This window comes from Carcharodon carcharias, chromosome 5, assembly GCF_017639515.1.
Source record: "Carcharodon carcharias isolate sCarCar2 chromosome 5, sCarCar2.pri, whole genome shotgun sequence".
Classification (NCBI taxonomy): domain Eukaryota; kingdom Metazoa; phylum Chordata; class Chondrichthyes; order Lamniformes; family Lamnidae; genus Carcharodon; species Carcharodon carcharias.
In genome coordinates, this window is record NC_054471.1 from 129,683,242 (window position 1) to 129,710,642 (window position 27,401).

Genomic DNA, 27,401 nt, shown 5'->3' on the forward strand with positions numbered 1-27,401 from the left:
CTCAGAATAAGAGGTAGGCCATTTAGGACTGAGATGAGGGGGAATTTATGCAGTTAGAAGGTGGTAAATCTTTGGAATGCTCTATCCCAGAGGGCTGTGGAGGCTCAGACATTGAGTATGTTCAAAGCAGAGGCCGATAGATCTCTAGATACCAATGATATTAAAGGATATGGGGGATAGGGCGACAAGGTGGGGTTGAGGTAGAAGATCAACCACGATCTAGCTAAATGACAGAGCAGACTCGATGGGTTGAATGGTCTACTCTTGCTCCTATGTTCCTACTCCCTTTCATACCTTAAAGACAATGTTCAGGGCACCACATCACCATTCCTAGGTAAGCCCTGTCCCATCGACAGGACAGACAGCGGTGATTGCAGCACAGTGGTATATAATCAGGTGGGAGTTCCCTGGCAGCTCTCAACATTGACTCTGGACCCCATGAAACCTCATGGCATCAGGTCAGACATTGGCAAGGAAACCTCCTGCTGGTTACCACCTACTGCCCACTCTCAGCTGATGAATGAGTACTTCTCCATGTTGAATGCCACTTAGAGGAAGCACTGAAGGTAGCAAGGTCAGAGAATGTACCCTGGGTTGGGGACTTCAATGTTCATCACCCAGAATGGCTTGGTAGCAAGGTTTAGGCAAATCTTCTTAATGATCTAAAATGTTGAACTTATGACAAGATTTATTTACTTATATTACATATTTAATTTTGGCAATTTGCCTCATATCTTAATGGAGTATTCTTTTAATATGTATCTTAATGTTATATTTGTTTTCTTGTAGCTAAGCATTTGGAGTCCTGCTTTACTTCGCAGCAAAGCCCAGTTCCCACACTTTCTGCTGGCATAGATATAACAAGCCCTGAAATTGTACGGTTACTTAAAAAGGTAGCCTTAATGTTTGTTGATGCAAGTTGTACTTTTTATATTTTATAATAATCAGTATTTTGTAAACTTTTATTAAAATTTAAAAATCTTAATGTTGCTTACAGTTTCGCCTCCTTAATGAGTTCCAGAAAGAAGTTCCATCCTTTTGGATACGTCATCCAGAGAAGTATGTTTATAAATTTGTTGAGATTTTATGGATTAGAACTAATGGGCATTATTTTACATTATAACTAAAGACTTAACCATTTACTTTTTGTGGTTTATTGTGCTGAATAGCAGAACACTTAATCACATATATCCGAAAAAATTCAAATACAAAAATTTTGTCAGATGAAAAACCTTGAAATACTCTGCTTATGGAACTTTTCCTGCAAAAGTAAAATGTATTGCTTAGCTTGTCAGCTTAAAAAAGTAGCATGAATAATACTGTATTGCATATCTATGTGATTCACAGCTAAGAATTTGCCACAGCATTAACAACAGTTGTAAATCTCGGATTTTCAATTTTCTAAAGGTTTATGGAGGAGATAGTGGAGAGCACTCTGTCATTGCTGTCAATAACTCATGAACAGAGTCTCAGAGCTGAAACCTCGCACCACGCACTGGAACCTGTCTATTTTCTGGCATTGTTGGATACAAAAGCTTCCTGGTTCAATAAGTGGATGGTAAAGATAATTAATATAAAAGAACCATAGTGATAGCAAACAGTGAACCTTAAAACAGCAGTGATAATTCTACTATAGGGTTGACTTTTGACAAATGAATAGAATCATGGAATTTGCACACACAATCTTGGACTGCACTATTACCAATTTTCAATGCAGATTTAATTGGATTTTGGTCACTATTACCCAATTACTGTCTGAAGTTCAGGTCACTTACTTTGCATGCATTATTATCTAGCGCTGCAACTTCTTCCTTGGATGCACTTTAAGAACCCCTCCCCATTTTAATTGCAGACATTACATAGCTCCATGTACTTTAAAATAGTTGCAACTGTGTTACCACTTCAAAATTCTATATAAATTACATACAAGCCTCACTCTCCATTTTCTTTTGCACTTTTCTGTGGTCTATTCCTTCATTTGTTCTCTGCCCAAAGGCATATCCTTTACTTATTGTCTGCTGATGCTTCAGGCTGAGTATTTTTTCTTTGCAGTTTCTGTCAGTGATGGTTTTCCACTTTAAGGGGCAGGGTAAGGAGGCAGGTCATAAGTTTGCCACAGCTGGAACCAGAAGCAGGCCCAGGCATATCTTAAAATGAGTGTCAATGTGGTGAAGTTATAATACAGGACTACTTGCACACCAAACAGCAGAAGAAGCATGCGAGAGATAGAGCTAAGCGATCCCGTGACCAACATATTAGAGCTGAGGCTCTGCAGTCTTGCCACATCTAACCATGAGTGGTGTTGGACAATTAAACAACTAACTAGAGGAGGAGGCACTACAAATATCCTCTTCCACAATGATAGGGGAGCCCAGAACATCAGTGCAAAAGACAAGGCTGAAGCATTTGCAACAATTTTCAGCCAGAAGTGCTGAATGGATGATCCATCTTGGCCTCCTCCTAAGCTCCCCAGCATCACAGATGCCAGTCTTCAGCCAATTCAATTCACTCCATGTGATATTAAGGAATGGCTGAAGGCACTGGATACTGGAAAGCTGATGGGCCCTGACAACATTCCAGCAATAGTACTGAAGATTAGTGCTCCAGAACTAGCAGCATCCCTAGCCAGGCTTTTCCAGTACAGCTAAAATACTGGTCTACCCGGCTATGTGGAAAATTGTCCACTTTGCTGTGTCTACGAAAAGCAAGAGTAATCCAACCTAGCCCACGACACCCTCCATCAGTCTACTCTCGATCATCAGCAAAGTGATGGAAAGTGTCATCAACAGTGCGATAAAGTGGCAGTTACTCAGCAATAACCTGCTCAATGACCCTCAGTTTGGGTTCTGCCAGGGCCCCTCAGCTTCTGACCTCGTTACAGCCTTGGTCCAAGCATGGACAAAAAAACTGAATGGAAGAACTGAGGTGAGGCTGACTCCCCTTGACATCAAGGCAACATTTGCTGTGTGTGACATGAAGGAGCCCTAGCAAAACTGAAATCAGTGGGAATCCAGGGGGAAACTCTCCATTGGTTGGAGTTATGCCTAGCATGAAGGAAGATGGTTGTAGTTGTTGGAGGTCAATCATCTCAGTTCTGGGGCATTGCTGCAGGAGTTCCTCAGGTTAGTGTCCTAGGCCCAACCATCCTCACCTGCTTCATCAACCGTCCCTTCATCTTAAGTTCAGAAGGGGTATGTTCACGGATTATTGCATATTGTTCAGCACCATTCATGACTTCTCAGATACTGAAGCAGTCAGTTTCCATATGCAGCAAGTACATGGGGAAGTAATTAGGTGACACAAAAATGAATATGGAGAGACATGTTTGGCTAGGAAGGACAGAGGTTAAAATGGGAAAATTTTGAAGAAGAAAAGTGTGCATGTGTCAGAAGGTGACAGTGTTCTGGTATTTATAAAAGTGCATCAAGCATTTAGAACCATCAGTCAGAATAGTAAAGCAATATTAACAAGCCAAATATTGCACCTATACATTTTTAGGAAAATTAGAAAAGGAAGGAAGGCCTGGTCTTATTACAATTCCAGGTTCAATTAAACAATGTGTGTAAACATAATGCTCAGGCTAAGTATGTTTCGGGAAGTAAGTAATAATAAAGCATGTTTCACCGTGTTAGCAGTAAATTACAGAGCAAAAAGGAGCTGGCTAGTGAAGCTGGCTGGATGGTTAGTGCGAGGTTCAGAACAACACCGACAGCGCTGGTTTTGTTCCCGTTCTTTTTAAAAATTAATTTATAGGATGTGGACGTCACTAGCTAGGTCAGCATTTCTAATCCATTCCTAATTGCCCTTGAGAAAGTGGTGGTCTGCTGCCTTCTTGAACTGCTGCAGACTATGTCATGTTGGTACACCCAGTGTGCTGTTAGGAAGGGAGCTCCAGGATTTTGACCCACCAACAGTTAGGAAGGCAATATAGTTCCAAGTGAGAATGGTGTATGACTTGAAGGGAAACTTGCAGGTGGTGGTGTTCCCATGAATCTGCTGCCCTTCCAAAGGATCCTTAGTGACTTGCCACAGTACATTTTGTAGACAGTACATAGCTGCCACTGTGAGTCAGCAGTGAAGGGAGTGAATGTTGTTGGTGGTGGATGGGGTGCCAGAGTGGGCTGCTTTTTCTGGATGGTGTCAAGCTTCTTGAGTGTTGCTGAAACTGCACTCATCCAAGCAAGTGGACAGTATTCCATCACACTCCTGACTTGTGCCTTGTGAATTGTGGACAGTGATTTGGGGAGACAGGAGATGAGTTACTCTCCACATAATTCCCAGCTTCTGACCTGCTCTTGTAACTACAGCATTTATATGGCTGTCCAGTTCAGTTTCTCATCAATGATAACCCCCAGGATGGTGATTGTGGGCAATTCAGCAATGGCAATGCCATTGATTGTCACGGGGCAATGGTTAGATTCTCTCTTGTTGGAGATGATCATTGCCTGGCACTTGTGTGGCGCAAACATTATTTGCCTGTCAGCCCAAGCCTGAACATTAGCTCCTCTCCACTAACTTAGTGATTTAAGTCCTCCCTTACTGCTTTATTTAACCTCTGTGCAAAAGCCTTAGTAAATGTTTAGTTCAGTTCAGTTAAAGCAGATCCCATTTGTAGATCTTTCCCCTTGTTCAGTCCTCTATCCTGTTTTTCTCTATATTGTGTGTTCCAGCATGAACCATAACTTCATATTGCCTTGCAATATTGCAACATCTTGCCTTGCCCTTTCCAGTATTTTCTACATTGGCTGCTATCCTTACCTAGACACTAGGCAAGGCATAAGAGTGTTTGGGATCCTTGTTCTAGAAAAATATATCAATTCCTTTATCCACTGCTTGTGTTTTCTCAGTACTATAACTTCTTTCCTCAGGTAATAATTTGCTTAATAGCGCAATTTCACTGCTTGTGATTTGAGTCAGCGTCCTTTCTTGTGTCACAGACATCTGGCGTTGGATGTCCATCAGACAACTTCAGATTCTGAGGAATTTTCTATACTGTTACTGAGTTCTTCTTTTCTCCCAATGTTTATCCACCTTCCTTTATCTGCTTTGTTTTACTTTCTCCATTCTAAATACTGCTTCCAGGTGTCTGGCTTTATTTCTAACGCTGGTCACATACAGATATAAATATTGCAACATTGAACCTGCTGACTCCTCTGTAGCTTTTTCCTGTAGGTTGAGTACATCCTGCAATGTGCAATTCAGCAACTTTGAGTTAAATCATCAATAGTGACAACAACTTGCATTGATGCATCAATTTTAAAGTTTGGAAATGCTTTGATGTGCTTTTCTTTATATTCCTTCATGGGGCGTGGCATTTTAATTGCCCATCCGTTATTGCCCTTGAGAAGATGATGGTGAGCTGCCTTCTTGAACCATTGCTGTCCATGTAGTGTAGGTACATCCACAGTGCTGTTAGGGGAGGGAGTTCTAGGATTTAGACCCAGCGACAATGAAGGAATGCGATATACTTCCAAGTCAGGACAGTGTGTGGCTTGGAGGGAAACTTGCAGGTGGTGGTGTTCCCATGCATCAGCTGCCTTGTCCTTTGAGGTGGCAGAGGTCCTAGCTTTGGAAGGTGCTATTGAAGGAGCCTTGTTGAGTTGCAGTGCATCTTGTAGATAGTATACATTGCTGCCACTGTGCATTCGCTGGAGGGAGTGGATGCTGAAGGTGGTGAGTGTGATGCTTTCTCTTAGATGGTGTCATGTTTTGTGAGTGTTTTTGGATTTGCATTCATCCAGGCAAGTGGAGAGTATTCCATCACACCCCTGACTTGTACCTTGTAGATGGTGGACAGGATTTGGGCGGTCAGGAGGCGAGTTTTTCTCCGCAGAGTTCCCAGCCATGAAACCTGCTCTTGTAGCCATTGTAATTATGGTTGGATTCTCTCTTGTTGGAGATGGCCATTTCCTGGCACTTGTGTGGCATGAATGTTACTTGTCACTTATCAACACAAGTCTGAATGTTTTCCAGGTCTTGCAGTTTTTGGACATGGACTGCTTCAATATCTGAGGAGTTGTGCATGGTGCTGAGCATTGTGCAGTCATCACCTAACATCCCCACTTCTGACCTTACAATGGAGGGAAGATCATTGATGAAGCAGCTGAAGGTTATTGGGCCTAGGCACTACCCTGAGGAACTCGTACAGTGCTGTTCTGGGACTGAGATAATTGACCTCCAACAAGCACAACCATCTTCCTTTGTGCTAGGCATGACTGCAGTTAGTGAAGTGTCCCCCCCCCCACCGATTCCCATTAACTCCAGTTTTGCGAGAGTTCCTTGATGCCACATTAAGTGAAATGCTGCCTTGAAGTTAAGGGCAGTCATTCTCACCTCACTTCTGTAGTTCAGCTCTTTTGTCCATGTTTGGGCTGAGGCTGTAATGAGGTCAAGAGCCGAGTGGCCCTGGCAGAACCCAAACTAAGCGTTCATGATTGCTTGTTGCTGAGTAAGTGCCACTTGGTAACACTGTCGACAATCCTTTCCATCACTTTGCTAATGATCGAAAGTAAACTGAATGGGCGGTAATTGCCTGGGTTGGATTTGTCCAGTTTTTGTGTACAGGACATATCTGAGCATTTCCACATTGCCAGACAGATGCCAAAGTTGTTGCTGTACTGGAACAGCTTGGCTAAGGGCACAGCTAGTCCTGGAGCACAAGTCTTCAGTACTGTTGCTGGAATGTTGCCAGAGCTCATAGCTTTTGCAGTATCCAGTGCCTTCAGCTGTTTACTGATGTCATGTGAATTGAATTGGTTGAGGACTGGCACCTGTGATGCTGGGGGCGTCAGGAGGCAGAGACTCAGCCCTTCTGGCTTAAGATTGTTGCACATGCTTCAATTTTTTGCACTGATGTGCTGGGCTCCCGCACCATTGTAGATGGGGATATTCGTGGTGCCTCCTCCGCCAGTGAGTTGTTTAAGTGTCCACCACAATTCACGACTGGGTGTGGCAGGGCTGCAGCAAATAGATCTGATCTGTTGCTTGTGGGATCATTTAGCCTACAGAGGCATAAGGAATCAAAATTAACACAAACCAAAGCATAAGCTTGGTTAAAGATCTGGGCTTTTAAGGAGGTTCTTAAAAGAGGCCAGGGAGCTGGACAGGTTTAGGGGGAAAATTATCTTCAAATAGCGTTGATAAAGGCATGGAGATTATCTTTGGGCTTTGAGATGTAGGAAGTTAGATGTACTTAGTTTTAGTAGTCTCAGTCTTCTTAATGGGTACAATTCTTAATTTTGCATTGTCTTTGAAGATTCATAAGAATGGCTGCTGTTAAAAGAAAGAGTTGTTACAGTTGTGACATATGGCTCATTGTTTGGACAGTCATAGTGGATTACATACAGAAACAAGAGATGTTTATTCCTCAGTACTGATATACTTTCTTGGTGAAGTCAACATGGATTAAAATTACTAAGATCTTGTATTTTGTTGAAAACATTATTCTGCTTACCCTAATACATGCTTCTGACAATTCCAGATTCAGTTATTCCATTGCTTTCCTTCCTAAATTTCAATCCTTTCTCTCTCTCTCTCTTTCTCACTTTCACTTTCACTTTCATTGACTTATTGGCCTCCAAAACAAAAAATATATGCTCCTCATGGCTTGACACTACCTTACTTCTGCAAGTTTCTCAGTTCCGAAACTGTTCCCCAATGCATGACTGCAGTGACTTTAACCTTATGTTCCTTGCCATCATTCGGTCCATCATTGGAGGTTGATCTTTGGAACTTTCTCCATAGGCATTACCTCTTCTACTTTCCTACACCTTTACAACATTTGTCAAAACCCATCTCTTAAACTATATCTTCTAATACCTCTGCACCAACTTGGCATTGATTTATTGCCCATTTGTGTAGCACCTTGGGACAGTTTTATGTTAAATGTTCTACACAGGTTAAAGTTATAGCTTTTATTGTTGCAGTTGCACTGCAGATAGAAATGTACCCAGTTTAAAGTGTTTAGAGCAAGGACAGTGCCCTCATGATGACAAGTTTGTGCAGCATGCAAAAGACCACCACAAATCTTGACATGCGGTCTGCTGTGTAGTGCAGGGTTCTTCCAGAATAGTTTGGGCAGTGAATGTATTGTTTAAGCACCCAAATGGTCTGTTGAATTACATTTCATGTGGCTGCAGGCTTTTGTTATATGCATGTTGCCTGGGTGTATGTGGGATGCACACCAGAGTCATGAAATATGTTGTCAAAGAAAATAATCTTTGTCACCTAGTAGCCAAATGCAGGTGGCACAGTGCACTGCTGTATAATGAAAGAATCATGACTGCTGGCAGCTTCCCAACATTGACATGCATGATACGCTGCATAAGGTTGCACACTAGCTGGATGTTGAGAAAGTGGAATCCCTTTCGGTTATGGTACATGTGAGAGCTGACATGCAGTCTCCACAAAGTGAGATACATGTGGCCAATGGAGAAGCCTATAATTCTTGCAAATCCTCAAGTCCATTCTGCCTGCTTCTCTCTGGCAACCTTCTGGCCACTGCCACTGCTGACCTCACCCTGCTCCAAGATTGCATTGCCGCTGCTACAGATGGCAGATTTTAGCGAGCAAGTTTTTTCAGAAGCTGTGATGCCTGACGAACAGCTTCTTGCTGAGGTTCAGGTAGGAGAATTGCTCCCTGAACACCCTGGGCAGATATAGCCTCCTGCTGAGTGCCCTTCTCTCCCATGTTGTCCTACCTTTTTTATTCTCCATGTTATGCTGTACACAAGGTAGATGCTGCCGCATTCATATCTGGGATTTCTGGAGAATCCTTGAATTCAGGATAAAGTCCTGCAGCACGTGCCTCTCCACTCCTTGTAGATTTCAGCGGCTTAAAAATAACTCTGGAAACCACTAAACAATTCAACAATTGTAGCAAGGGCTAGTATAAATCAATTGGCAACTAACCTGCAAGAAGTTGATGATCCCTTTAAATTGCTTTGGTGGGGGCTCTTTCTGCTGCTGAACACATGTTGAGTTGTGTTTGTTTTAAGGGACCAATTTGGCACCACTGGTGCCAAATCAGTGTTACACTGGTTGATGTTACAAACTGTCTATCCTGCATACCACCGGCAGATGTTAACACTCTCACCAAAATGACATTCACCATGGTTAGCATCAGAAGTGTGCTGGTGCACTGTGGATTCCATTTTGGGCAAAATTACACTCCATACCAAAGGACACAACCAAGTTGAATTTCACAGACTTACTGAGTTAATATTTGTATTAAAATCTCTACTTGAGGTAGACAATGTCTATGATGGTAAACTTTTGATGTTTCAGATTGAATTTTGAAATAGTTGTGTTGGGATCGAGCCAGATATTAAAATTTTAAAGTGTGAAACCTGACACCAACCCACCTGCCTCGAAGTTTAATGGAAGCAGGGCAAGGAATAGGCAGCCAACCAGTTCCCAGGAAGCAAGTTGACATTTTAAATTTTGAAGACGCTGACAGCCTCTGATTAAACAGTGTCTGGCCAGGTTTCCCATGCTCGGGACACCTGATAGCTGAAGAGAAGTGAAGACAATTTTGAGGAGAAGTTAAGTGCCTTTACTACACTACTTGTGGGCCAGGAGGAGGAGTTCATCATCCCCCAAAACATCCCAAGGATCAAGTTCTGGATCAGTGCTCTCCCCCTTGGGTTCTGAGCCTCCACTCTGTGTCAGAGATCAGACCCAGCACCACCAGAGGTTGTGGATCAGACCTGACAGCCCTTGCAGCCTGTCATGGAGTCTTCCCTTAGTTGGAAAACTAAGCCTGTGTTATGTAGCCAGGCTTCCAGATGGGAAACCTGCGAAGAATAAAAGTTAAAACTCCACTGCATGCAGGGAAACCCAGATTTACCAAAGGAAACTCTATTGCTATGCCTATGTAACCTACCACTGTTAATATCTAGGCCTGAGGGACTGCTCCAGTTATTTCCCGACCTTGAACTGAATACATTGGATATAAGGTATTTCTTCCCCTTTCCTAAAACTCCAGCTTGGCATTTAAGTTTCCTGTGTCAGCCCTCCAGTGGACCATTTGAGTGGGAATACCAGATTACAGGCATTTCATTTTGTGCCATGAATTCACCAAATAAGGTCTTGTTTGAAGCTTCATTTATTTTATATAGAAGCTTCCTGCTCGACGGAGAATGGACTTTTCCACTCCATCAGTCTAGGCTGGATATAAGCTCAGATCTCAAATTTATTTTAGCTCCTGCATTATAAGCCTTCCAATAAGTCTCCTGACGTTAGACAATTTAACTCACATGTCCAACATCTGTGTACAAATTTACACATGTATACAAATATATATGCTCGGCAACTTTTTGTAACTTATTACAGCAACCCAAAACATTGAAATGTAGGAAATAAAATGATCCTTTACGGCAAAGCATGAACGTGTAATATCAGACATATATAAACAAAGCTAAGAAAATATATGTACAGTTTTTCATACTTGGCATATCAAATGTGAATATTAAGAGAAATCATAATTGAAGTGTCCTAGTTCGGTTATGAATTAATATGTAATAGGAAGTAACTATGGATCAGAATTGTGCTGGGAGTAATGCAAGTCAACTGTGCCTGGCCTTGTTGATAACACACAAAGTTGCCTTTCACAATTGTTTTTTCATACTTAAGACATTATTTCCATAAAATATTGTCTTTAAGTAACTTGGTTTTTGTCGGGTCAGCTATTAGATCTTTCAGGAGATTAATACAATTTGTTCTCATTCATAGCATGGTTACTACAGCAGAACTGTGGTTCTAAGACTTCTTGAAAATAAATACAAGTCCTTGGTAAGTGTTCCAGAAACAAGAATTGAATTTTTTCTCTCACCTGATATAAACTTCAAATATTTCAATTATAAATCCAGTTGGTCCTTGTTTTTCAGTCAGTCAAAATTGTTTTTTTTTCTGTATTATTTATTGAACTTATGTAGTTAACAGTGAATTTTGTTAGTGCAAGAAGTAAAAAGGGATCCATTGGATTATGTTGGACGATGTATAGGAACGCTTAAAGGGCGAGCCACATTAAGAATATTCATGAACCTTCTCCCAAGAACTTCCAGTTAATGATATTAACTAAAATCAAAGCTTACCTCCAGTAAACTTTTGTCTTTGTATTCCAATAACTATCAAACTCTAAAACGAGCATGAAAAGTGATGGCTGTAACAGGACAAGAAAGCTATGAGCAACACTGTAATCAATAAATAGAAACAAAAAGAGGCAAGGAGAATCAAGAGTCAATATCTTAAAAAAAAAAGGCAATAACAAATGCTTTTTACAAAACTTGTTAGGAAAGAGACAGCCATTGGAGAAACGGAGAGGGAGCACAGTTGATCCTAAAGACAGAAATTAGGTGGATTAGAGTGAGAACTGAATACCAAACATGGAAGAAGGATAGAGTGAGAAGAAGCTTCAGTGATGCTAGCCTCTTTCTGTTTCATTTCAATATTAAACCTTCAAATGCAAATGGTAGACCAACAATTATACGTTTGTGAGCGAGGACAAGAGGGAAAGGAGCATGTGACAAATAGGCTGATATGAGGCCTGAGACAGGGAAAGAGAGGAGTTAACTTTATTCATTCATGGAATGGGACATCACTGGCAAGGCCACAATTTCATGCCCATTTGTTATTGTCCTTGAACCGCTGCAGTCCATGTGGTGTAGGTACACCAACAGTGCTGTTAGGGAAGGAATTCCAGGATTTTGACCCAATGACAGTGAAGGAATGGCAGTATATTTCCAAGTCAGGACGGTGTGTGGCTTGTTGGGGAACTTCCAGGTGGTGGTGTTCCTATGCACCTGCTGCCCATATCCTTCTAGATGGTAGCGGTCGTGGTTTTGGAAGATGCTGTCTAAAGAGGCTTGGGGAGTTCCTGAAGTGCATTTTGTAGATGGTACACACTGCTATCACTCTGCGTTGGTAGTGGAGTGAGTGAATGTTTGTGGATTTGGTGCCAATTAAGTGGGCTACTTTGTCCTGGATAGTGTGAACCTTCTTGAGTGTTGTTGGAGCTGCATTCATCCAGGCAAGTGGAGAGTATTCCATCACACTCCTGACTTGTAGATTGTGGACAGGCTTTGGAGAGTCAGGACATGTTAGTTGCCGTGGCATTCCTAGCCTCTGACCTGCTCTTGTAACCACAGTATTTATATGGCTAGTCCAGTTCATCTTCTGGTCAATGGTAACCCTCAGGATGTTGATAATGGAGGATTCAGTGATGGTAATGCCATTGAATGTCAAGGGGTGATGATTAGATTCTCTCTTGTTGGAGATGGCCATTGCCTCGCATTTGTGTGGTGTGAATGTTACTTGCCACTTGTCAGCCCAAACCTGGATGTTGTCCAGGTCTTGTTGAATTTACAGATGGTGCTGAACATTGTGCAATCATCAACGAACATCCCTAATTTTGACCTTATGATGGAAGAAAGGTCATTGATGAAACAGCTGAAGATGGTTGGGCCTAGGACACTACCCTGAGGAACTCTTGCAGTGATGTCCTGGAACTGACACCTCCAACAACCACAACCATCTTCCTTTGTGCTAGGTATGACTCCAGCCAGTTTTCCCCCTGATTTCATTGACCCCAGTTTTGCTAGGGCTCCTTGATGCCACACTTAGTTAAATGCTGCCTTAATGTCAAGGACAGTCACTCTCTGAACTCACCTCTGAAGTTCAATTTGTTTGTCTTTATTTGAACCAAGGCTGTAATGAGGTCAGGAGCTGAGTGATCCTGATGTAACCCAAACTGAGTGTCATTGAGCAGCTTTGAAGAGTCATTTGGACTCGAAACGTTAACTCTTTCTTTCTCTCCACAGATGCTGTCGGACCTGCTGAGTTTTTCCAGCATTTTTTGTTCTCGTTTCAGATTTCTAGCATTTGCAGTATTTTGCCTTTATGTCAGTGAGCAGGTTATTACTAAGCAAGTGCAGCTTGATAGCACTGTTGAAGACCCTTTCCAAGACTTTACTGATCGAGGGTAGACTGATGGGCCGGTAGTTGGCTAGGTTTGATTTGTCCTGCTTTTTGTGTACATGTCATACCTGGGCAATTTTCCACATTGCTGGGTAGATGACAATGATGTAGCTGTATTGGAACAGCTTGGCTAAGGACGCGGCAAGTTCTGGAGCACAAGCCTTCAGTACTATTGCAGGAATATTGCCCAGGCCCTTAGCCTTTGCATTATCCAGTGCCTTCAGCTGTTTCTTGATACCATGTGGAATGAATTGAATTGGCTGAAGATTGACATCTGTGACACTGGGGATCTCCAGAGGAGGCTGAGATCCACCTGACACTTCTGGCTGAAGATTGTTGCAAATGCTTCAGTCTTATCTTTTGTACTGATGTGCTGGGTTTCCCCATCATTGAGGATGGGGATATTTTTGAGCCTCCTCCTCCTCCAGTGAGTTGTTTAATTGTCCACCACCATTCACGACTGGATGTGGCAAGACTGCAGAGCTTAGATCTGATTTGTTGATTGTGGAATCACTTAGCTCTGTCTATCGCTTGCTGCTTACACTGTTTGGTACGCAAGTATCACATGAATTGTAGCTTCACCAGGTTCACACCTCATTTTTAGGTATGCCTGATGCTGCTCCTGGCATGCCCTCTTGCACTCATCATTCAGCCAAGGTTGATCCCCTGGCTTAGTGGTAATGGTAGATGGGGGATATGTTGGGCGATGAGTTTACAGATTATGAATGAGTACAATGCTACTACTGATGGACACAGCACCTCATGGGTGCCCAGTCTTGAGTTGCTAGATCTGTTCCCATTTAGCAGGGTGGTAGTGTCGCACAACATGATGGAGAGTATCCTCAATTTGAAGACAGGACTTTGTCTCTCCAAGGACTGTGCTGTGGTCACTCCAAATGACACTGTCATGGGCAGATACATCCAGAGCAGGCAGATTGGTGAGATTGAGGACAAACATGTTTTTCCCTCTTGGTTCCCTCACCACCTGCCCCAGACCCAGTTAAAGAGCTATGTCTTCTGGGACTCTCCCAACTCGGTCAATAGTGGTGCTACTGAGCCACCCTTGGCTATGGACATTGAAGTCCCCCATCCAGAGTACATTCTACACTCTTGCCACTCTCAGTGTTTCCTCCAAATGGTGTTCAACATGGAGCAGTACTGATTCATCAGCTGGGTGGGGTGGGGTTGTGCTACGTGGTAATCATAGGAGGTTTCCTTGCCCCGTTTGACCTGATGCCATGAGACTTCATGGGGTCTGAGGTCGATGTTGAGCACTCCCAAGGCAACTCCCTCTCGATTGCATCACTGTGTCACCACTTCTGCTGGGATAACGATGCAGGTGTCTGGGACATTATCTGTAAGGTATGATCTGTGATTTTGACTGTGTCAGACTATTGCTTAACTACTCTGTGGGACAGCTCTCCAATTTTGGCACTAGCCCCCACATGTTAGTAAGGAAGACTTTGCAGGGTCGACAGGACTGAGTTTGCTATTGTTGTTTCCGGTGCCTAGGTTGATGCCAAGTGGTCCATCTTGTATCATTCCTTTTAGACTCTCTTTTTAGCTGTTTGATACAACTGAGTGGCTTGCTAAGCCATTCCAGAGGGCATTTAAGAGTCAACCACATTGCTGTGGGCCTGGAGTCACATGTAAAGGGTAGCAGATTTCCCTCCCTAAAGGAAATAGTGAACCAGCTGGGTTGATTTTTGCGACAATCAACAATGGTTTCCTGGTTATAAATAGACATTTAATTCCAGATTGTTATTGGATTCAAATTGCACCATGTGCCACCTTACCCTGGGTCTCTGCATTGCTAGTACAGTGACAGTACCATTACGCTACTGCCTGACACTTGTGTGATGCAAATGTTACTTGCCATTCATCAGTCCCAGTCTAAATGTTGTCTAGGTTTTTCTGCATGCAGACACATATTGTTTCATTATCTGAGGAGTTGCAAATGGATCTGAACATTGCAATCATCAACCAACGTGCAGGAAGATCATTGATAAAGCAGCTGAAGGTGATTGGGTCTAGGACCCTGCCCTGTTAAACTTCTACAGTGATGTGCTGGGATGAGATGATTGACCTCCAACAACCACAGCTGCCTTCCTTTGTGTTAGTTATGAGTCCAGCGAGAGGAGAGTTTTTCATCCAATTCCCATTGACTTAAATATTCCAAGGATTCCATGATACATGATGCCATGTGATGACAAGGAAGGTAGCTCTCAGCTCAGCTTGGAATTCAGCTCCTTTGTCCCATGTTTGAACCAAGGCTGTCGTAACGTCATGAACCGAATGATTCTTGCGTGGATTGTTCATCAGGTTTTTGGTAAACAACTGCCGCTTGAACGGCATCTATCACTTTGAGAGTAGGCTGATAGGGTCCTCATTGTCTGAATTGGATTTTTGGTGCTTTTTATGTACAGGACATACTTGGGGAAATTTCCACTATCATGGGTAAATGCCACTCTTGTGGCTGACCAAAAGAATGTTGGCATAAATGATTGCTAAATAACACTGATCAGTTGGAAAGTAGAAATGTGAAAGCTTATAATCCTGGGCCTATGTTCATTGGAGCATTAAAATATCTATATGGAAGTACTGTTTCAAAAGGAATCCCTCCATTTTGTTTTCAAAAAGCTGAAGACAGAGTTATTGACTCATTTTGCAGCACGCTCTTTTCCAATTAGAGATACAATTTGTCAACCACACCAGCTACTGCTTAGAAAACCTGAAATGTAGTGACATCCCTTTAATTAATGGAAGAGCCTTGATTTAGAAAATGTTTGTGTGGTACCACCAAGTTAAGTTTTCTAAGAAGATTTCATTGAGATAGGAAAAACATTCACGGTTTTTGTCTTCAAATATTGTTGAGAATGAGGAAATGTACGATTCCAATTATAATGTATTTTTGTTTTATAATTGGCATTGCAGGATATATTGGAGGCACTTAAGAGGGAATTGTATTATTAACTGAAAAGGAACAATGTGCAGGTTACGGGGAGAAGGTGGGGGATATGGCACTGGGTGAATTGTGCATTCAAAGAGCTGGCACAGACACGACAGCACGGATGACCTCTTATGTTGTAACAATTCTGTGATCTGATTGTATACAATAGCCACAGAGAAAATATTCAATGTTGAAGTGGTAAGATGAAATGAAGTATCATTGGAAAATGTAAAACATTAATTATATATTTTTGTACAGATAAATGCTGCAGTTCGTCAATGTTTAGATTACTTTGATTCGAAACATTTAGAGGATGATGGTACTGACAATTTATGTACCATGCTGTATCACTTAAGTAAGTAGCTTTGTTAGCTTTATTCATGTCTTTAGAGCAATACACTGAAAATGATTCAATCTAGTATTTATATAATTTTTATTAAAAGTCATGAGATAAAACATTAGCTGCTAAAAAGGTTGTTTTACGGAGGGATATTTTTGCCAAACTGAATAACATTGAGAAAACTTATTCTCCTTCTTTGTGCACGGGTTGCTTTATAGTAGTTCTAATTCTTCTTTTGTTTCTAAAGACAGTGGCCGAAGGACATATTATACAGGACATGAATTGCAATATATTTACTTTGTGCATTCACTTTGTCTTCTGGGAAGATTGTTGATGTATACGCATGGTAGACAATTATTTCCTGTAAAGGTGAAAAACAGAAAAGGTAACAAATATCCAAATGAGTTACTAAAACTTGAATTATAAAATATTACAGGATGCTTTCTTTTGAGCTGCTTCACACTGACAGCTTTATGATTTTAATGTGCATATTTATCAATCTATAGCTGAAATTTGAGATGTAAAAATATGCATATATTGTACGATAGGCACTGAATTATCCTATACTTTTTTTTTACAAAACAGGGACCAAAGATGGTTAAAATGCTAATTAGCTGAGCTTTGATAAGCTGTAATAAGAAACTTGTTTCAGTAACTGCAAAAGACACCACATTCACCCTTCTGGAAGTGCTCAGTGGGGGTTAGTTTGATCTAGGGCCATCCTGTAGGTTATGAAAACAGCAAGGTAAAAATTGAGACAGAAATGTTTCTTTGTCAGTAAGACTGAAATAGAAAACTATGGAAAGTTTGTTCCAGACTTCAGAAATTTGCTGTGATTACCATCTCACCCATTTTCTTACATTTTACTTAGTCCTCCCTTGATTTTTTATAATGATTTCTTAGCATATTTGTTATGCTCTCTAACACTTTTGTTTTAGGCTCATAGAACAGCTTCACATCCTGTTTATCCTATCCTGTTTCTTCAATGCCTTTCATTTGTTTACTGTTGCTTCCTCTTATTTGATGAAATGATCTATTACATCATCCAGCTATCAATCAACTAGTAAATCTGTGCCTTTGTTTGTTTCCTTTTCTTCCTCCTTTGTTTATGTTATTAACTTGCCTGCCCATCTCTTATTTGTCTGGTGACACTGCCTGTTCTTTCCACAGATGCTGACTGGCCTGTGTGTGTAGCCATCTTTATTTGATTCTGTTTCTGGAGCATATGGAGTGTTTTCCTGTGCAGTTTGTCAAGGAAAAAAATATTTTATTTATGAAATGAGAGCTTATTCAAATCCAAATTTTTGCAGATTTTGCTTTTGAAAGGTTTGAAAGAATATGTTTAAAACTTGCAGCAAAATTTGCTGAAAATCAGTTACGCTTGCCATATCTTCAGGGACATGTCCCTAAAGGGGTTTAGGTTGAGGTTTCAGAGTGCTGCTTTTCAGCACACCAACATACTTTCTACAACAGAGCTCCATTACCATGGGAAGCTTTTGTGACATGGATCAAAAATCCTGTCAGTATCAGTAAGTACCTGTTCTATGAGCCTAAAACAAAAGTGTTAGAGAGCATAAGAAATATGCTAAGAAATCATATTAAAAAAATCAAAATAGTTACTCCCAAACTAAGCACTGAGCTCAAATTCAGCATGATTGTAACTGACACCTCAGAAGTAGATTCCTTTCAGCAATGACATACTGCTATTCTGTCAAAAGATTTTTGTTCAAGTTTAAGCACAAAGCAAATGTTTTAAACACTGAAGTATTCCTTCTATTTTGCATTCCTAAATTGCTAGGTTGTAAGAATATTAGAGAAAAGGAAAACACTAAAAAGAATAATGAAATATGCTTTGTAGCCAGGAAACAGCAGAGTAGATAACTAACCAAAAGAAGTGAAACTTCAATACCTTTGATGAAAATATATCCCATTTATTTTAAATCCAACCACAGAAAATGGTAACTGTACACTGCATATTAATTGTGTAATGTGCTTTGTTTGAACTCCCCCTTTCTCTTCATTTCACCTCATCCTCCCTTTTATGGATGCTGCTGTGACCTCTGAAATTACACACCTCATCAGAACTGGAGATAGTATTGACTTAAATACTATTCTGATAGATTATATAGAAAGTCTTGCCTTTCAGGCAAGGCTACCATTAACAACTTACTCTGCACTTCTTGTGATAGATCACTCATATATAAAGCAGTAAGGATTGAAGCCAGGAGCCATGTATTCAGAAAACTAATTCTATAAACTGACAATTTTTTTTAAAATTAGAACCAATACCTCTGATGGACTTGTTAGTACTATTAATCCGGATGATGTACCAGCACCCAACATCAGCACAGAATGGAAATATTACACAAACAGGTAATAACTAAACACTGTGATATGTTTTTTTACAAAAGCTCCGTACAGCCAAGAAGAAAAATACTGCAATTGAAAATTAGAAATAAAAATAGAAAATAGTCGAAATACACATGGGATCTGCCAGTAACTGAAAAGTGAAGATATTTTATTGTTTTCAGTAACAGTTCTGACAATAGGTTTTTACATCAAATGGCAGGTTTGTCATACAGATAGAAATCCATTTGTCAGAACTTTGCTAGAAATGACAACCCATCTTTTCCCTTTTCAAATGCTTCTGGGCCTACTGTGGTTTTCCATCAAATTTTGAAAAGTCAACAGTTGAGCATTGTTAAGTTAAATACTTATCAAACATTTTTCTTTTAGATTCCTACGCTCCTGCAAATCTTGTGATGGAAGTGTTGCGCATGTTATGTGGCCGAAAGGAATGTGCTACTGAGTGCCTCTACAGAAGCATTGTTATAGATTCCCTTCTCTTTCCAATATCCACATTGCTGAAAGGAGAACAGGTAGGGTAATTTCAACAAATTTTATCAGTGCTTTAGGAGTTCAGTTGTAATTGTAACTTTTTCACGTGTGCTTTTAACTTGCATGTAGCCTTTCAAAAAACATTTTGAAATTTTAAAAAAAGTTACTATGCTATTTTGCTTTTTGGGCACTAAATGGCCTACTTTGTTCCCAATATAACAAGCAGGAAATGTACTTCCTGTCATATTGGACAGGATAGATTCACTGCTGGTTGGAATGCCCATTGAGCAGAATAATTCCTGCATGTCTTGTTAAACTTGTTTTTGATTTTTGAACTCCTTGTGTTTAGCTTGCCAAGTACTTAACTCAAACAGCACAATGTGGTCCAACCAATCAGGAAGGCAACTATACTATGCTGAATACAATGTTGAGAGTGGCAGGAAAGTGCTGTACTCCTGCTTCCCTCTACACACTTAACCCCCACATCTACCTCCTACTGCCAGCCATGCCAATTACCATTCCCAACTGTCACAGCTTCCCTTGTCAGAACATCTCTGGTTTCCGATTGCCTCCTTTCATTCTGTTGCTCTGCCTTCCTGGCTGCCAATGCCTGATGTCCATTCTCTCACCCTAGCTCACTTGTCTGAGGACCACTGTGATACCAGCTGGTAGCTGATGACCAATCATGATTCGTCAGAAACAGTAGGCAGCTCGCTAAATCTGTGGAAATTTGGCCTGCGGCCCAATAATGGGGTAGCCTTGCCATTTGGGCATTGGGATTGCACCCTGGCGCACCCAAATTTCTGGGCATATAACACTGAGGTCTGTATCTTTCAATATCAGTAAAGCATGTGATATTTTTACTTTCATTTGGTAGTCATGTGACACAATAGTAAATTTGCTGCATCACAGAGGAGCATCCAGTACAGAATAGAATGTCCAAAAGTGGTTTTCTTTATTTATTTTAACTTTGAAATTGAGGAACACTGAGGTGTGTTTTTCGTTTCTGAGATTAGTGAAACTAATAGGATGAATGTTTTCTGACTTTATCAGTGGTCGGAATCCTTTGTGAAATGAATTTCGGAAATTGCAACATAGTTCGATGTAGGAATGTGTGGGGACAGTACAAAATTGTGTATAATTTGACAGAAGTTGGTAGTCTCATTCAGAAATGATAAGAATAGCTCTTGTCAGAAGTTGGACTAATGAGATTCTTCACTGAGGAACCTGAATGGAATATAGGAGAGAGTGATTTACCATGCATCTACTCTTATTATGTCAAACATGGCACTCCTAGCACTTGCATTCCTCATCCTAACGAGTACAAAAATTCAGTTATAAAAAGTCACAAAAAGTTAGAGCAATACAACAATTGCAAAAAAATCTGTAAAACAATTTTACTGTGTGAAAATGCTATGCCAGTTCTTTAAATAGTCTCTTAGCTATTTTGCTCTGAAGTAAAAGTGCAACAGCTTGGATAATCATATTGATTTATTTACGTTGAATAGATGATGGTTACCGGTATTGAAACAGTGCTGATAAATACAGCAGATATTTTGGCAAGGATAGCCTCCACAGACCGAGGGCTTTCGCTGCTGCTTTTTGGTGAAAATGACAAAGGTTCTGCAAGGAATTGGTAAGAACATGCATAAAGCTTAAGAGAAAACAAAAGTCGGGTAATTAGCCTGTGGTTAAAATATGTGCCTTTTTTATCTCTTGGACACAAGCTCTAATTCTCTTCCAACAACTAAGCTTAGCAAGTGAAATAAAGTTATAGAGTCATTGAGGTCTGCAGCACAGAAAATGGCCCTTTGGCCCATCGAGTCTGCACCGCTCAAACAAGTACCTAACTATTTTAATCCCATTTTCCAGCACTAGGCCCATAGCCTTGTATGCCATGGCATTGCAAGTGCACATCCAAATACTTCTTAAATGTTATGAGGGTTTCTGCCTCTTCCACCCTTTTAGGCAGTGAGTTCCAGATTCCCACCACCCTCTGGGTGAAAAAATTCTTCCTCACATCCCCTCTAAACCTCCTGCCCCTTACCTTTAAATCTATGCCCCCTGGTTATTGATCCCTCCGCCAAGGGGAAAAGTTCCTTCCTGTCTACCCTATCTATGCCCCTTATAATTTTATACACCTCAGTCATGTCCCCCCTCAATCTCCTCTGCTCCAGGGAAAATAACCCCAGTCTATCCAATCTCTCCTCATAACTAAAAGTCTCCAGCCCAGGCAACATCCCGGTAAATCTCCTCTGCACTCTCTCTACTACAATCACATCCTTAAGTCATGGTGCTTTCAGTCTAGTTGCTAAAGGACTTCATAGTTCTCCTGTGTATTCTTCCTATTCATGTTAAATAAGTAGAACACCTTGCAAGTCATTTGACCGTTTAGTTTGCAACCGTCTGTACGTTTTAATTTCATATATACGTTGTTCCCTCCTTCATATACGTATAAATAGTTCAAACTGAAGGACAAGGGGTAACATTCCTTTCAGAATTCTGTTGTTAACTTCTCCTAAGCTGTTTTCCCTCATTCATCATTGCATTATCCATTCTGTTGCTGTTAGTTTTCAGTTGAAGCAATTAATTTGACATTAATTCCATTAATTCAAATCTTCCTTATAAACTTCATATGCAGAGCATTATGGAATGCCTTCTCAAAATTAGATGGACCGATCAACGATTACCTAGGCATCATACTGGTATAACTAAAGTAACCTCAGTCCAGTCAACCCTCCAAAGGCATCCTCACCAATATATGGTGACTGGTGCTCAAATTTTCAAACCAATTATTCAAGCAAAAGCTTGAAATACTCCTACACACAACATCAAAAGAACCTTTTTCACCCAAAGCGTGGTAAGAATCTGAAAATTGCAATTACAGGGAGTGGTTTAATTGAATAGTATAGACGAATCCACTCGAAAGCCAGTCAAGCATATGAGGGAGAAGGGCTACAATGATAGCCTTGGATGAGAAAAGATGGGAGGAGGCTCGATTGGAGCACAAACACTAACATGGACTGGTTGGGCTGAATGACCTGTTTCTATGCCTTATTTCATATCAATCAACCAACATTTCATACTGTTCCATCACCATCATGGAGTTGTCCTTTCCCATTGGCAAGACAGATCCACCATATGTGGGGAGCAGTAATATACAGTCATATGGAAATGGCTATGTGAATCCTCACATTGATGAATTCTGTGATTCTGGACCCAAAGTTAAGGAAATCTGCTTATCACCTTTCAGCTAAAGAATCAGTACTCTTCCATGTTAAACGTAATTTGGAGGAAATTGAGGGAAGCAGGGTGCAGAATATACTCTGTGTGGAAGGTTTCAATGTCCGTAACTAAAAGTGGATTGGCTGTATTACCAAATTGACCAAGTCCTGAATAATTTAGTAGCTACCACACAATTCTTATGCAAACAGTCTCATCACCTCTCAAGAATCTTCTATTGTGTGTTCTGGCACTTTCACCATGCTAAGGGGACAGAGTTAAGGACTGCTCAAGCTTTCAAAACTGAGGCACTGGGAACGATTAGCTGTAGCAGAATTGTATATTTCCACAATCTGAACTCATGGACCAACATTTCCCCGCTTTTTGATCAAGTCAGGAGACTAACTATTTCAGTGCAGAGTATAGAAGGGCATGCCATGTGTGGCATCAGATATATCTTAGGATGTGGTATGAACCTAGTGAAGCTACTACACAGGGCTATCTGCATGTTAAACAATAAAAGCAGCAGACAATATACAGAGCTAAGCATTCCCAATGCATTAGAGCAAAACTTTGTAGTCCTACTGCATCTAGCCAAGATTGGTGGTGGGTAACCAGGCAATGAACAGAAGTTTAAATGTTTAACAAACTAGAAGATGAATTATGAATGAGCCGTGTATCATAAGAGTTATATTTTGTTTTTATCTTGCCAGTCCTTCTGCGCGAGTAATTGCTGAGTTCACCAAAAGGTTACTTGATGGGAAGCTTCCTACTTTAGCTTCAACAGAACCATCCTCTGCTCTGAAGGGGGCTTTCATCTTTGTCTGTCGTCAGATGTACAATACTTGTGAGGGTCTAGAGGTACTGATGCCTTATGGCTTACATGAATCCATCTCCAAAGCACGGAAGAAGGTAATAATTACAAATATAGCATTAATAGCTGCAACCAACCTGGTTATGTTTTTTCCCTTATGTCCAGCCCTTTTGGAAAAACCAACAGGGATAAGCTAATACTTGAACTGAGGAATCTTTATTCATTTAATGTATCATTCTTAACTTCCTGCATTAGTTATATTCCACTGTGCTAACTAATGCACTTGGAAAAATACTTCATCTAGGAACTATTATGAAATTGTGAACAGACAAACAAAATAGTTAAATTTAGCACACAGTAAAAAATGATGCAAGTGTATAATCCAGTGCAGTATACTAAAATTGCTTGGAGGAATTGCAGTTCCATTGCAAAAAATTATTTGGGAAAACTCAGCAGGTCTGGCAGCATCGGCGGAGAAGAAAAGAGTTGACGTTTCGAGTCCTCATGACCCTTCAACAGAACTAGGTGAATCCAAGGAGGGGGTGAAATTTAAGCTGGTTTAAGGTGGGGGGTTGGGTGGGGGGAGAGAAGTGGAGGGGGGGGTGCGGTTGTAGGGACAAGCTTTTGCTTGCTTGTCCCTACAACCACACCCCCACCTCCACTTCTCTCCCCCCACCCAACCCCCCACCCCCCACCTTAAACCAGCTTATATTTCACCCCCCTCCTTGGATTCACCTAGTTCTGTTGAAGGGTCATGAGGACTCGAAACGTCAACTCTTTTCTTCTCCGCCGATGCTGTCAGACCTGCTGAGTTTTTCCAGGTAATTCTGTTTTTGTTTTGGATTTCCAGCATCCACAGTTTTTTGTTTTTATCTCTGTTTTTAGCAAAAAATTATTTTATGTGCCATCCATATTTTTGGCAGTACAGGTTCAGTTTCGACTTCAAAATACGTCCATGCTGCTTGGTCGCACTTCCAGTGCAGGCCACAGCAGGTGACATTTGGAGGAAGTCATTGGTTTAGGCTCTGGGAGCCTACACCAGAAGTATGTAGGGTCAGCAGATCATGACATTCATCAGTGGCTAACGCTAATTTAACTCTAGCGATGTTATTTGATCTCACCACTCCAACCAGCGCCCCCTCTTAATCTCACACAACTGAATATGTGTTCAGCAGCAGGAAGGAACCCTGCAGTGTTGGAACTGAATCACCAATCACTTTCATATGAGTTGCTAATTGATTTCTACTGGCTCTTGCTGAATTGGCAAAGGTGTCTGAAGGTTTGTACTGCAACTTAGTTGTTAAAATCTACAGGGAGTGATGTGGCACATGCTGAAAGTCTCGGTTCTCACTTCAAGGGCTCTGCCCACTTCACTTGCTCCCAGCCATGGGTGCAGTACTTTGTGTCGCTCTTTGCCTGCAGCATGAAAGGGAGAATGAGCAGAGGTAGCACAAGAGAGGCCCTTGTGTGGCAGTACCACCCTGCTAAATGCGATAGACTTCAAACAGATCTAGTAACTCAAAACTGTGCATCCATGAGGCGCTGTGGGCCATCAGCAGCAGAATTGTAGTCAACCACAATCTATAACCTCATGGTCCAGCATATCCCCCACACTACCATTGCCATCAAAATGGGGAAATCAACCCTGGTTCAGTGCAGGAGGGCATGCCAGGAGCAGCACTAGGCACACCTAAAAATGAGGTGTCAACCTGGGGAAGCTATAACACAGGACTACTTGTATGCGAAACAGCATGCGATAGACAGAGCTAAGCAATCCCACAACCAAAGGATCAAATCTAAGCCCTACAATCTTACCACATCCAGTCATGAATGGTGGTGCACAATTAAACAACTAGCTGGAGGAGGAGGCTCCACAAATATCCCCAACCTCAATGATGGGGGATCCGAGCACATCAGTGCAAATTTGCAGCCATCTTCAGTCAGAAGTGCCAAGTGGATGATCCATCTCAGCTTCCTCCTGAGGTCCCCATCATCACAGATGCCAGTCTTCAGCCAATTCGATTAACTTCACGTGATATCAAGAAATGGCTGAAGACACTGGATGCTGCAAAAGCAATGGGCCCTGACAACATTCCGGCAATAATACTGAAGACTTGTACTCAAGAACTAGCCATGTCCCTATCCAAACTGTTCCAGTATAACTACCACACTGTTATCTACCTGGCAATATGGAAAATTGCCCAGGTATGTCCTGTACAGAAAAAGAAAAAGAAATCCAAGCCAATCAATTACCGCACCATCAGTCTACTCTCGATCATCAGCAAAGTGATGGAAAGTGTCATCGACATGGCTTTCGAGTAGCACTTACTCAGCAATAACGTGCTCACTGATGCTCAGTTTGGGTTCCGCCAGGGCCACTCAGCTCCTGACATCATTACAGCCTTGTTCTGAACATGGACAAAAGTTCTGAACTCCTGAGGTGAGGTGAGAGTGACTGCCCTTGACATCAAGGCAGAATTTAACTTAGCATGGCATCAAGGAGCCCTAGCAAAACTGAAGCCAATGGAATTCGGGAGGGAAACTCTCCAGTGGTTGGCATCATAACTAGCACAAAGAAGATGGTTGAACCTGTTGGAGGTCAATCATCTCAGCCCTGGGACGTAGCTGCAGGAGTTCCTCTGGGCAGTGACCTAGGCCCAACCATCTTCAGCTGCTTCATCAATGACTTTCCTCCATCATAAAGTCAGAATAGGGGATGTTCACAGATGATTACAAAATGCTCAGTATCATTTCGACTCCCCAGATACTGTAGCGGTCTGTGTCCATATTCAGGCCTAGGCTAATAAGTGGTAAGTAAAACTCACGCCACACAAGTGCCAGATAATGACCATCTCCAACAAGAGAGAATCCAACCATTTCCCCTTTACATGCAATGGCATCATGACTGCTGAATCTGCCACTATCATCATTCTGGGGGTTATTGTGGATCAGAAACTGACTGGACCAGCCACATAAATACTGTGGCTACAAGAGCAGGTCAGAAGCTGGGAATTCTGTGGAGAGTAACGCACCACCTGACTGCCCAAAGCCTGTCTACCATCTACAAGGTGCAAGTCAGGAGTGTGATGGAATGCACTCTGCTTGCCTGAATGAGTGCAGCTCCAGCAATACACAAGAAGCTCAACACAATCCAGGACAAAGTAGCCCGTTTGATTGGCATCTCATCCACTACAATCAGCATTCACTCCTGTTATGACTGAAATGGGAGGAGTGCATGTATGATCTAGCCCCACTAATCCAGAGGCCGTGCCATTAATTTAAGAGTTTAATTTCCTCACCAAGATGGTCAATCGTCTATCTCCCCTACTGATGCCCAGAATAAGAGTCCTCAACCAGGCTTATTTCAGTAAACTCAGAACAATTGGCTTGCTGCATTGTTCCAGTGAAGCCCAACGCAAACTGGAGGAACAACACCTCAACTTCCGACTAGGGACTTTACAGCCTTCCGGACTGAATATTGAATTCAACAACTTTAGGTCGTGAGCTCCCTCCCCCTTCCCCACCCCCTTTCTGTTTCCCCCTTCCTTTTTTTTTTCCAATAAATTATAAAGATTTTCCTTTTCCCACCTATTTCCATTATATTAAAAAAAAACCCACTAGAGCTATACCTTGAGTGCCCTACCATCCATTCTTAATTAGCACATTCGTTTAGATAATATCACCAACTTTAACTTTAACACCTATGTGTTCTATTGTACTATTGTCGTTGACATCTTTTGATGATCTGCTTCTATCACTGCTTGTTTGTCCCTACAACCACACCCCCCACCCCCCCCCCCCCCCCCCACCCCCCACCTCCACCTCTCTGTCTCTCTATCTCTCCGCCCCCCCCACACACACACCTTAAACCAGCTTATATTTCAGCTCTTTCCTGGACTCGAACTCAAGTTCTGTCGAAGGGTCATGAGGACTCGAAACGTCCGCCGATGCTGCCAGACCTGCTGAGTTTTTCCAGGTAATTCTGTTTTTGTTTTGGATTTCCAGCATCCGCAGTTTTTTTGTTTTTACCTCAGAACAATTGTTTATTATAAAATGAAACTTCTTTTTAACATGTTGCAAGTACTGGTGAACACAATTATAGTTGGGAATTCCCCCAGCAGACACACACACAGGCAAGCAAGGAGCAGATAGAGTCCTTCTGCAGAGATGAGCTTTAGAGGATGGGTGTTATAAAGTAAAGGATAAAGTTCGCAGGGTATCGTCGCTGTCGACCTGGAGTTCCTTCATGTGAATCCCAGTGG

The 27,401-nt window shown here is 41.6% G+C and overlaps 1 protein-coding gene across 12 annotated transcripts in view; it reads left to right on the forward strand.

Annotated features, from left to right (window-relative positions):
• tbc1d32 (TBC1 domain family, member 32) overlaps positions 1-27,401 on the forward strand; it is a 418,366-nt gene that overhangs the window by 126,106 nt on the left and 264,859 nt on the right. For all 12 annotated transcript variants that reach the window (XR_005942968.1, XR_005942970.1, XR_005942972.1 and 9 more), the window contains 10 exons: positions 790-893; positions 998-1,059; positions 1,408-1,558; positions 10,732-10,791; positions 16,184-16,280; positions 16,513-16,650; positions 18,546-18,638; positions 19,002-19,144; positions 20,612-20,739; positions 23,039-23,237. Coding sequence is in view for 7 of the 12 variants with exons in the window: in XM_041187465.1 (XP_041043399.1) it covers positions 790-893; positions 998-1,059; positions 1,408-1,558; positions 10,732-10,791; positions 16,184-16,280; positions 16,513-16,650; positions 18,546-18,638; positions 19,002-19,144; positions 20,612-20,739; positions 23,039-23,237 (1,175 nt within the window). In the remaining 5 variants the exon portion in view is untranslated. The remainder of the gene's footprint in view (positions 1-789; positions 894-997; positions 1,060-1,407; positions 1,559-10,731; positions 10,792-16,183; positions 16,281-16,512; positions 16,651-18,545; positions 18,639-19,001; positions 19,145-20,611; positions 20,740-23,038; positions 23,238-27,401) is intronic.